Below are 13,068 nucleotides of genomic sequence, written 5' to 3' on the forward strand. Positions count from 1 at the left end.
ATGTTTAATAGGAGCCTATACAGGCATTGGCTTGTAAAAATACCGGATATTGTGGTGTGCTCTAAAGGGTTAACTCACCAGGTCTGAGTTGTCCAAACCCTGTACATCCTAAAGAAAGATATGTCCTGTGCCAGACTCCTGGAAAATAACTGCTAAAATTTTATTATCCTGTCTGTCAAGAATATCTTCATTTAAATGAAGCTTTGGGCCATGTCAGTTCATGTTCACAATGTGATTTATGGTGGCAGCCTTGGGCCACATGGTATCAGCCTGACCTTTGGAGGACTTGGGAGAACTAAGTTCAGCCACGCCTAAAGAATGAATCTCAAATAAAAACCCTGGACACCAAGGCTCAGGTGAACTTCCCTTGTTGGTGATATTTCATACACAGCATCACACAACACTGCTGGAAGAATTAAGCAGTGTCCACCGGAAAAGGACAACTAGTAACGTGCATCTGATGTCTCCTGGACTCTGTCCTACAAGCTTTTTCTATTACTAATTTTAATCTGTTGCCTACTGCTGTAATAAACCAAAATCATGAATATAACAGCTTTGCTGAGTTCTGGGAGTACTTCTAGCAATCACTGAGGCTGTAGGTGGTCTTGGGAGTCTTCTAAACACACACTGTTATTTGAATTATTACATACATAAGAAAATATTTCAATAAATTCTAATGACATCTAAAAAAAAAAGTCAGGCATCTCAAAAAACAAACAACAACAAAAACCCCACAACAACCTGTCAATGTTTCCCCAATACAGTCTAAATCCTTTAGTAGCCAGTGCATAAAACAGACTCCAGGATCCAGAGTACAGTTCTATTTCACAATTCCATCAAGGTCAAGTTCTTACACTAATTCATAAGGTCAAGCTTAAAGAATCTACTAAATCTTCCATGTTCATTATTAGAATATATTTGAATACATATCTGACTATTTGAACTAAACTTATTGTCTTATTTTATGATAAACAATCCCTCTGAAATATTGTTGATGCTGTTACAACCTGACAAAATCTTTTTTTTCACAGGCACTGCAACTGCAAACTCTACCAAGAATTAGCAGGAGTTCTAATTAACAAAATTTAACTGTAATATTCACCAGACTTTCCCCTCTCTGCTATTGTCTTTATCTCCAAGTAATTCTTAGAATAACAAATTGAAAGACTTCTGAGATTAAACAATTTAAAGAATTCTGAGGTCAACCGCTTCCCATTCCTCAATCCATTGAGACTGTTTGGAAGGAATCTGCAGTGTGGTTGAGGGGTTTCATGACCCATTCCTTAAAAGATGGCAGATACAATGTTAACTTTTCAGGAGCATGTTTATGAGGAGATTTGCATAGTATCTAGCAGAGTCCCTTGTAAGTAAACCCTTAAGAAATTTCCTATTCAATGATAAATTATTTACAGATCTAGTCTACATTATTTATAAAATGCTGACTATCAAAAGATCTCTCAATACAGAATGGTATAACAATCCAAACATTATATCAAAATTTTAAGTGTCCAATAATATTACAATCCATATTAAGAAAGAGTGAGTTCTAGCCTTTACTGCCAAGGCTTGGAATCTGAACTACGACCATGACCCAAAAACAAGAAAAAGTATGACACCATAGATGATACAAATGTTCATATATATTAAAATCCAGTCAAACGCCATAACCATTCCATATCATAAATCTCAGCTTATTACCTCTTTAATTTTTTCCCTTTTCTTTCTTATGTCATTATCTTCTGGGTCTCCACCATCTATTCCTATTAGATTTGGTATAGGGACTGGTGGCAGTGGCTTCTTCTCTTTTGTCTTCATTTCTTGGACTACCTTATTTTTCTCTGTCTGAATTTCTGCTCGGATTTCCTCTCTCGACTTTTTTAATTTTTCTTTTGCTTCTTCCAGGGCCTTCTCGTGATCAGCTCGAATTTTATTTCTCAAACGTTCTTCTTCTTCCCTGTGAGAAGAAAAGAAGACTAGTTAAGAATAACCCTTAATTACTTCAATATAAAATTTAAAGTTTCCTCCACCAAACCCTGGTAGATGTTTTCTACTCCTGCCATTAAAAGGTAAGGATGATCTGTGAGAGACCCAGCTCTATCTGCCTCTACAGGATAAATTTAACTTGGTATAAGCCCTGGGTGCTAAACAGTAAACACTCTACAAGCCTGGAGAAGAGGGAACCTAGAAAGTAAGTTACAATTGCAGGACCAAAAGAGCAATCGGTAACTTGTCAGAAGACACATGAAAAAGGAAAAGTGGGAGAAGGAGAGAAGGGAGGGGGAGAGGGGCAGAGAGACAAACCAGAGAGAAAATTAGATGGGGGAGAGAAAATTAGTAACAGAGTTAAGTATGAAGAGGGGACAAAAATATAAATATGGGGTCAAGGAAAGAGATAAGTGGAAAAGATAAGAGCTCAGGAAATTTTTCATTTGTTACATAGTACAAGACATGCTTCTAAAACTTTCACATTGTGGAAATACCATAGATCTTAAAACACAATTCCCGGGGCGCCTGGGTGGCTCAGTCAGTTGAGCGGCCGACTTCAGCTCAGGTCATGATCTTGTGGTCCGTGAGTTCGAGCCCCGCGTTGGGCTCTATGCTGACAGCTCAGAGCCTGGAGCCTGTTTCAGATTCTGTGTCTCCCTCTCTCTGACCCTCCCCCGTTCATGCTTTGTGTCTCTCTGTCTCAAAAATAAATAAACGTTAAATTAAAACAAAAAAACAAAACAAAAACACACACACACACACACAATTCCCAACTGATGTGGGCAGAATGCTTAAAACTCCCTTGAGCCCTCGTTAAAAATACAGATTCCAATTCGGTAGGTCTGTATGAAACCCATGAATGTGTATTATTAAGAAATCCTCTGAGGAATTCTGGTATGCACACAGATTTGGAAACCACTACCACAGGGGACGCCTACAGGGTCTTTCACCCAGCCCTAGTTTTGTGAGAGCTCAATCTTCTCTCCACCCATCTGCCCCAATCTACACGAATGAATACAAGAGTGGTAGTTACTATTTTCCAAATCAGCCAATGATGACTCCTCTAAGGGTAAATATCTAACTCCATAGTCAGCAGAGTCCCCTCTCCAGAAATTTAATTCAAACTCTGCACACAGCTGGATCCACAACATTGCTGGTGGGAATATAAAATGGTACAGCCACTCTGGAAAAGGTTAGTGGTTTCTTAAGAAACTAAACACGTTGGGGCGCCTGGGTGGCTCAGTCGGTTAAGCGGCCAACTTCAGCTCAGGTCACGATCTCGCGGTCCGTGAGTTTGAGCCCCACGTCGGGCTCTGGGCTGATGGCTCAGGGCCTGGAGCCTGCTTCCAATTCTGTGTCTCCCTCTCTCTCTGCCCCTCCCCCATTCATGCTCTGTCTCTGTCTCAAAAATAAATAAACGTTAAAAAAAAAAATTAAAAAAAAAAAAAAAAAGAAACTAAACACGCAACTATCACAAAATTTAGCAACTGCACTGGACATTTATCCTGGAGAAGCAAAGGCTTATGTTGACACAAAATCCTATACACAGCCCATGGCAGAAAGACAAGAACTGTATGATTCCACCCATATGAGACACTCAGAGTAATCAAAATCCTAGAAAGGAGAATGGTGGCTGCCGAAGGACGGGGGAAATGGAAATGGGAAGTTCATGGTTAATGGGTAGAGCTGCAGCTCCTACAAGATGAAAGAGTTCTGGAGATGGCGGCTCAACAATATGACAGCATTTACCACCACTGCACCGTATGCTTAAAAATAGCTAATGTGATAGATGTTACATGTATTTTACCACAATTGCTAAAAATTGGGAGGGGGGATCCTATACAGGAAAGTTGGTGACAGCTTTACCCATGACAGGCAAAAACTGGAAACAACCCAGGTGTCCTCCAACAAGTAAATAAACAAACCACTGTTTCTACTTGGTATAGCCACAATATGGAATACTACTTGCAATAAAAAGAAATAAACAATTCATCTACACTTGAATGAATTTCAAAGGTATTACTATGTGAGTGAAAGAAGCCAGTCTCAAAAGGTTACATTCTAGATATTTTTTTTTTTTACGTGACATTCTCAAAAAGACAAAAATGTAAGGATGGTGAATAAATCAGTGGTTGCCAGGAGTTACGGATGGGGGAAGGGTTGGCTATAAAGGAATAACACAAGAGTTTTTTGGGATGATAGCATTGTAACGTATCCCAATTATAGTGACTATGGGAATATGTACATGTGTTTAAAAATCACAGAAGTGTACATCGAGAAAAATATCAATTTACAGTCTAATATTAAAAATTAAATTGTTAAATGTTTAAATTTTTTTTTTTTTCAACGTTTATTTATTTTTGGGACAGAGAGAGACAGAGCATGAACGGGGGAGGGACAGAGAGAGAGGGAGACACAGAATCGGAAACAGGCTCCAGGCTCTGAGCCATCAGCCCAGAGCCTGACGCGGGGCTCGAACTCACGGACCGTGAGATCGTGACCTGGCTGAAGTCGGATGCTTAACCGACTGCGCCACCCAGGCGCCCCAGATTGTTAAATGTTTAGAGAAAAAAACTGGATTGCTAGCAGTAAGAAGGGGCTGATGAGGAAAACATGAGAGAGAAAAGAGGGGAGAGAGCAACACAGACAGTCAGGGCAACACAAGGGAACTTGAGGGCAGGGAGAAAGCAGCCATGGGGCCTGCAGACAGGCTGGAGGTGAGAAGAATGCAGCAGGGGGGAGCCAAACAGAGTCTCAGATAACAAGGCAGACACAGGCAAGCACCGCCCAACAGCCTTCCAGTCCCCCTCCCTCCCCTTATGACACAGAAACCCTGTGCCTAGCCCCAGAGAAGAGACCATGATGTGTCTATGCCAACCAAGTCTTTCTCACACGCCCCTATAGCTAGGGGTGGTCGCAGAACCTTATTCCAACTACAGAGACAAAAGAGAACTACTGGAAAATATTTTCCTTTTGGGATTAAAAAACGGACAGAACCATTTGAGAAAAGGGCCTGTTAGCTACTAAGACCAAATCTACCTGAACACAGATTCCAGTCTCCAAATGTGGCTGTGACGCCTAAAGCTATGACAGTCAAAACGCAAGAAGCCTGGGGACAAACGGCCAACACGGCTGAGAAAAGACAACAAAGAGGTAAAGTTCCTACTGATATCACTGGGTTGCTGCCAGGGCCTTTACCGGTCAGTCCCCTAATTTCAGACAGGGGGGTTGAAACAGTGGGGTGTTCTGTCACTTCCATCTAAGAATTTTTCCAAGTCACTCACTCGGTGAGCAGACAGGTACATGGCCAGGAAGGCAAAGGCCTAGGACTAAGCACCAACGAAGAAGCACATCAAACAGAGATGACCAGTTCTTTCAAGGGCAGTTTCTGTCCTGATGACAAGTGGGAGAGTCTCTATAGGGAACTACACTTTCCGCCTCTAGCTCCAAGCACCATGTCACCACTGAATGGCACACGGAAGCCCCCACCATGTTTGCAGTGGCTCATCTATGACATCACTGCGGAAAGCATCTTCGTCCACCAGTGCACCTCCACAAAGTTGGGTATTACATGCCACTTTCTAGAGCCTACCCTGGGAGCAAGGGAGAAATACGGGCCACAATACATTCTATGTCCCTCTCCAAAGCTTCACGATGCACAGGGGAATTTTAAAGGCTCTGAGAAGTCCCACAATAAAGGTGCCTAACACCTCCTAACTTTATTTAGTCACAGTCATTTTCTTCACACACCACTTTTAGCATGCCATGAAACACGCCGCCACAGAAGATAGCCCTCCAACTATGCCATCAACCAAACAAGCCCTTGGGAGAACACTGCCACTTTTTTGCTGTGTGGCATTAGATGGAAGTCACCTCTCTGAGCCTCCTTTTCCCCACCAGCCTCCCAAGACTGTTGTCAGGAGTAGATGAGATGACACAGGAGTCTAAGAGTATAGAAAAGTCCTTATCAACTCAGTTTTCTTCCTTCCCTTACTACCTACCCTCCCCCCCCCACCCCCACCCCCCTCCCTGAGCCATTTAATAATTTGGGCTAACATCAGCACTCTCAGGTACCAGGACCAACACCCAGAGACATCCTGCAACTTCTCGGCTTCCCTGCACTGAATGACACAACAGCTTCTGGGCAAACCTACAAGGACTTAGAGGGCACCAAATGCTCTTAAAATAGGGCCAGCCTCCTGCAGAACTAGGAGAGGGCTGTGCCCTTTCTCTTCCAGCCCTGACTCCTTTGCCCATATGTCCATAATACCAGTTGGGGCCTTCAGGATTACCTTAGAAATAATAGTGGGCATGAGTGTAGAGAAACTTATTTTCATTTACTATTCTTTAAATGCTAATATCTATTATTTCTCTGAAAGTGAAGAAGATATTTGATAGCAACATATGTGAACAATTTTCAAATTATACTTTAAAAATTATTTTTAAAAATAAAAATTGGGGACACCTGGGTGACTCAGTCAGTTAAGCATCTGCTTCTTGATTGTGGCTCAGGTCATGATCTCACGGTTGTGAGTTCTAGTCCCACATCAGGCTCTGCGCTGACTCTCTCTCTCTCTCTCTGCCCTTCCCTTGCTCGCTCGCTCTCTATCTCAAAAATAAACATTTAAAAAATAATAATAAAATAAAAATAAAAATTTGAACCCTCTAAATTGCAGTACTCTGTACAAAAGCCCCAGTCACATTATTCCAGTTCATTGTTAATGGCATCCAAACGGTGTTCACCAGAACCTATAGTGCGGCAACATTGTGCAGAGCTTTATTCAAAAACATTTTGAAAATCTAAAAGACCTATAAATTTGCATTTGTCCCAAATAATTATTTGTTTAGCAATTTAGTGAGTATAGTCACCACAGAATAAACACCATGAACTGAAGTGCAAAGAAAGACCAGTCTAGTCCCTAAGAGGAACTCCAGAGTCCAAGGAATTGAGTCAGACCTCTTGTCAATGGGGTGCCAAGAACTGTTTTATAGTTGGGGAGAAAAAATACTCAGAGTAAAAGTACTTAATCCAAAAGTCAGGAGACAATTCTCTTTCCAGCTCTGCCCCAACTTACTCTGCAATCTGGCACAAATCACTAAAAACCTCCAAGATCAGTATTTTGGGGGAAAACACATATTAATACTACCCTGACTACACCACTCGGCTAGTGATATCCAAGGTAAGTAAAAGTATTCCATTAATAATATCTAACATCCTAGCCTCTCTGCTAGTTTTCTTCTATTTTTTATTTTCATTTCATCAGTGTCCTTTCAAGGGGCACCTCAAATTTTTAGTGGCCAAATCTCTAGATGTTAAATTATACCAGCTGAATCAACTCTTTTGGATGTTTATTTTCACCTACGTGACCTTTTACTCACATATTTTCAAGATTTTTTTAACTTTGATATCTTCAACAGATAACCATGTGAACTTCCACTTGTGTATGTCTGTACCTTTCCATCAGTGACTTGTATCTTTTTGTTTAGTAAAGAATCCAGCCTTGTCTAAAGGGAAGTCTGGCCTTTGTCCTCAATTTCTCGCATACCTGATGAAAACATCCTTGTGTATGGTGGGTGCTGGCCACACTTGATCACAGGGTGGGGCCGGCCACATCAGACAGTCCCAGAGGCAGGGCTGGCCACTCTAGAAACACCAACAGTATGACTTAGAGTGAGGGTTCTGGGTCAAACAGTTTCACGGAGACTGACTTCAGTCATGTGGACAATCAATTAATCATGCCATAACAAAGCCTTAATAAAAACTCTGGACACAAAGCTCAGGCAAGCTTACTGGCTGGCATATGTACTGAAACACACTGATGGGGAGAGACTAATGTCCTGACTTCACAAGGACAGGATACTAGAAGCCCCACGTTTGGAACCTTCCTGGACTTCACCCAATGTGAAGTCTGACTATAAACTCTATCCTTCCCCTGTAATCTATAATTCTCTCATGAATGTAACAGCTTTCAGTAAGTTCTGTGAGTGCTAGCAAATGATCAGGCCTGAGGGTGGTGGTAGGAGACCCCTGAAATTGCAGGTCCTGGCAGAACTGAGGTTGTCTTGTGGAGAACTTTGCCATTTGACTAACTCTGAATACCTTCCAAGGCTTCCAATAAAATTTGGCCTTACATCTATAGGTTCTCATGAGATCTGAAATTGCTTTTTTCAATTATATTTAATGTGTAATATTTAACTCACTCTTTGATACCTGACACATAACGTAAGATTTGGTTTCTTTGCTACTGCTGTCTTGTTTTGTTTTGTCCTTCCACACATCCTCGATCCTTGAAAGGCAAAGGCGAATGACAAAAAATTAATAATTGTTGTGGCTTAGATATACAAGATACTGGCTTAGTCGGTTACTTATTTAATTCTGACACCAATTTATGAGGCACCCTCTATTAAGCACTGTTCTCCATCTTGTTAGGAAAATACTAAGGCACAAAGAGAAAAATTAAGTAATCTGTTCAGGGTCATAAAGCTAGTAAGTAGACTAGACACAAACACAGGCATTTTGACATATGTATTTATGTGAATAGTGCCTTTCATAGAAGAGATGAATTGTATTAAAGGGTTTGTCTCTTACTGTGCAGATACAAACACTATTTCTCAATCTTTTCTCCCTTCTTCTTTCATCCTAGAGCCCTCAATTTTTAGCTAAGCACATGTTCCTGCTAAATAAAACTCAACTTCTCAGCCTCCCTTACTGAAGCTGCCCTACAGAATTTGTATGATCAGAAATAAACTTTTATCTTGCTTAAGCCACTGTTGTTTTGTGACTTTTATGTTTGGTAAAATGACCTAATATTAACTGAGCCACTCTCCAACCTACATGTTCTCTTTCCCTCAGGCTTTCATTAGTATCTGAGGGCTGATCTGCCAGAAAGAAACTAACCAGGTGATAAATTTCAGTCTCCAATTAGAGTATTAAAATAAGTCATGTTTGGAAACATTGTAAAGGGCAAATATAGCCTCAATTACATGAGGATACCTAAGATCACACTGAAATCTTATTTGGCAAAGGTTTAAGCAGATATACAAATACTTCCCCTTTATGCTCATTCTCTTCCTCTCTACTCTTCACCTAACAAACATGAAGTTCCATCCATCCTTAAAAAAACTAAAACCTTCCCTCAAAGAAGTGCCTGTCTCCACATTCATTGGTGTCTCCCTTCCTTCTACCCACTATACTTTTTCAAAAAGTACCACACTTGCTGTTTCCATTTTCCTTAACCTCACATCATTCGTCTATCCATGACAGTTAAAAACCAACAACGAAGTTCTCCTTTGAAACTACCTCTTCCTCACACTTGCCTTTCAAACTGTTGATCACACACTGGCTTTACCACCATCAATCCGCCCCAAAATGTTGTATTCCATTCTCAATTCTGTTCTCAATCTATGTATTCCTCCTATTCAACACCAACCGTTTTCTCAATTATTATATTAAAAACAAAAACATATGGTCAGCCTTTACCAGGTTACTAAGTACTCCAAATCCAAATTTCTAAAAGCATGTAAGACACCATGCCAAACACCTCCAATTCAACATGTCCAAAACAGAACTGAATGATTACTATGAAAAAGGGACAATCACAGGCTAGGTTCATTCACGAACACAGATCCTTTTTAATTAAAATATTAGCAAAGGTAATCAGCAATAATAAAACATAGAAAAAAAATAATTCATCATAACTAATTGGACTCATCCCAGAAATAAGAACAGCTTAACATGAGAAAATTCAATCCATGCAATTTACCTATTATTAAAGAATAAAAAGTATACAAATCATTCAGTAGAAACAGGAGAAACCTACATTTTAGGGAATTTGGGGTTGCATTCATGGTAATTTCAGATTAAGTCAATAGTTATCAGTCAATGAATTAAGTTCAGCTTAATTCAGTGATAATCAACAAACAGCTACCAAATGTGAGGGAGCTAATAATCCAATAAATATGTAAACAAAGTAAATATAAGATGAGTGGATCACAACAAAGGAAGTAAGTAACTACAGGTATTGTAGGTTGTAGACAGGAGAGGTACTGTAGGCTAGACAGAAGAGGTAAGATATCCACAGAAAAGGTATTTTCTAAGCACACAAGTATGCCTTGAGAAGATTTACATAGCACAATAGCATTTCTAATGCATGATCTTCAGGGCGCCTGCGTGGCTCAGTCAGTTAAGCATCCAACTCTTGGTATCAACTCAAGTTATGATCTTATGGCTCGTGGGATGGAGCCCAGGCTGTCAGCACAGAGTCTGCTTGGGATTCTCTCTCTCCTCTCTCGCCACCCCCCCAAAATAAATAAACATTAAAAAATTTTTAAAAAGAAATGCATGATCTTCAAATACAAATTAAAAGGAAAAACATGAGTTTGCCAGGCAGATGAAGAAAATAAAGGCAAGCGAGGTATAGACGGGATAGTATATAAAGATAGGGAAGAAGTGACACAACACACCAGTTAGCAAATAAATTGCTTTGGATGCTAAATGATAGTGTGCGTGGTGAGAGAGGGTACAGTAGAGTAAAACAGACCAGACATAACAAGGAAGCCAGAGAAGACAAAAGCTCAATCATGAACAGAGCTTGCACTGCATCCTGATGACACACACCTATACTTAAATCTTAAAAAAACAAAAACAAAAACAAAAACCTGCCTCTTGAGGACTGACTACTTGGGGGTAGGGGGTTAGGGAGGAAGACGATACAGGAAATGGGAGTTAAGAGATCACAACAGCCTCTCAAGCAAAAAAAAAAAAAAAGATAAGGACCTAATAAAAATCCATCTAAAGTAGATATGCAGAAGCGGGACCAAATATCGGAGATCTTAGAAAGGCAAGGCCAATTATATTTAGATAAGTGATTAAACATGAATGGGAAAAAATTAAATGATAGGTTTTTTTACTGTAGTGACTGGATAGAAAGGGGTAGTTAACTAGCATTAACTAACTACAGTGACCTTGAGTAAAGGTAAAGATGAGAAAAAAACGAGTAGGTATGGTTTTACACATGCTATGTTTAAAAAGTCAACAGAGCAAGCAGATGTCCAGGGCTGAAGACATGGATTTGGAAATCATCAGCCTCCAGAGGAGCTGAAGCTCCCACCTAACTGCTCACTCACATGGGTGAACTTTATGGTATGTAAAGTAAACCTCATAAAGATGTTTATTAAAAACCAGGAGCAGTTATGCTGCTATCAGACAGCAGTTTTCAGAGCAGGGAAAAAGAGGGTTTTATAATAACAGGGTCAATACATCATGAGAATATAGCAAGAGAATGTAACAATGTAAACATTATATACCTAATCAAAGGGTTTCGAAATATGTGAAGAAAAATTAAAGAAATAAAAGAAGTAGACAAATCCATAGCATATTAGGCAAATTCAACACCTTTCATTCAATGATTCATAAAAGAAGTAGAATAAAAGTCAGTAAGGCCATGAAAGGCAGACAACACACCATCAACCAACCTAACCTAACTGACATTTAGAAAACACACTACCGAACAACAGCAAAACACACATTCTGTTCAAATGCAAACAGAACATTTACCAACACAGACCATTTTCTGGGCTGTAAAACAAGTCTCAATACATTTAAAACGAGTCAAACTATACAGAGTATGTTTTTTGCCCTCACTAGAATTAAAGTGGCAATCAATAACATGAAGGTATCCAGAGCATCTCCAAATATTTAAAGAATAGAGTAATACATCTCTCAATAATCAAGATTCTAAAAAAAATGAAAAGTGATACCAGACGGGGGCACCTGGATGGTCAGTCAGTTAGGCCTCCAACTCCTGATTTCAGCTCAGGTCAAGATCTCATGGTTGGTGGGATCAAGCTCCACATCCAGCTCTGTGTTCAGTGTGGACGGCCTCTCTCCCTCTCTCTCTCTCTGCCCCGACCCCACTCACACACACCCGCTCACTTGCTCTCTCAAAATAAATAAACATTTAAAAACACTTTTTAAAAAAGGGATACGAGATGACTATAGTGATGGATGCACGTAAGAGCTCATATACTAACCACCACTGAATTGTACACTTTCAGGGGTTGAACTGTATGGTATGTGAATCAGATCTCAATAAAGCTATTTTTTAAAATTTTAAATTAGAAAGTGCCTTCAACTAAAAGATAATAGAAACATCAAAATTTGTAAATGAAGCTACAGGAATCCTTACAGAAAATTCACAGCACGAAAATGCAAGTATGAAGAAAAAAGAAGAAAGGTTAGAGGGACAGTTACAACACAACCAATCCATATTAGAAAGATCTTACGTAAAGGGCCTCAGGTTCTACTTAACAGAAAAAGAGAAAATTAAACCTAAAGTCAGCAGAAGAAAGGGAGTAATAAAAATGAAAAAGAAAACAGAAAACTGAACATTGAGCAAAACCAATGAAGCAAAAAGCTCAAGCTGAGATTTAAAAAAATAAATTTCTGGGGCACCCGGGTGGCTCAGTAGGTTGAGCGACGGACTTCGGCTAAGGTCATGATCTCACAATTTGTGAGTTCGAGCCCCGCGTTGAGCTCTGTGCTGACAGCTCAAAGCCTGGAGCCTGCTTCTGATTCTGTGTCTCCCTCTCTCTCTGCCCCTCCCCCACTCATGCTCTGTCTGTCTCAGAAACAAACATATAAAAAATTAAAAAAAAATAAACTTCTGACAATACCATTAAGAAAGGGTAAAAAGAGAAGCCACAAATTATAAAAACTAGAATGAAAGCACCAGCAAAACTACAATACTACAAATATTAAAATTATCGTAAGGGACTATTTTTTACTAAGGTACATCAAAAAGTCAACAATCTACATTTCTTGTTTTTTTAAAAAAATAATACTACTTAAGTGGAGTCAAGAGGACCTAGATTACCTGAAAAGCAAGTATCTGTTAAAGGAACTGAATGTATACTTAAACCTTTCTACAGAGAACTCCAGTTCAGATGATTTCAACAGTGAACTCTACCAAGTATTTAGGGAAGAATTAGTATCAGCTCCACAGAAACTCAGGAAACAGAAGAGGGGATACTTCTCATTTCATGAGGGCAACATTACCTTGATACCAAACCAGACAAAAATAA

The 13,068-nt window shown here is 39.7% G+C and overlaps 1 protein-coding gene across 2 annotated transcripts in view; it reads right to left on the reverse strand.

Annotated features, from left to right (window-relative positions):
• MAN1A2 (mannosidase alpha class 1A member 2) overlaps positions 1-13,068 on the reverse strand; it is a 183,792-nt gene that overhangs the window by 143,517 nt on the left and 27,207 nt on the right. For both annotated transcript variants that reach the window (XM_019457989.2, XM_019457990.2), the window contains exon 2: positions 1,699-1,954. In XM_019457989.2, coding sequence (XP_019313534.1) covers positions 1,699-1,954 — 256 coding nt within the window. The remainder of the gene's footprint in view (positions 1-1,698; positions 1,955-13,068) is intronic.

This window comes from Panthera pardus, unplaced genomic scaffold (genome assembly GCF_024362965.1).
Source record: "Panthera pardus isolate Hobbes unplaced genomic scaffold, ASM2436296v1 HiC_scaffold_11, whole genome shotgun sequence".
Classification (NCBI taxonomy): domain Eukaryota; kingdom Metazoa; phylum Chordata; class Mammalia; order Carnivora; family Felidae; genus Panthera; species Panthera pardus.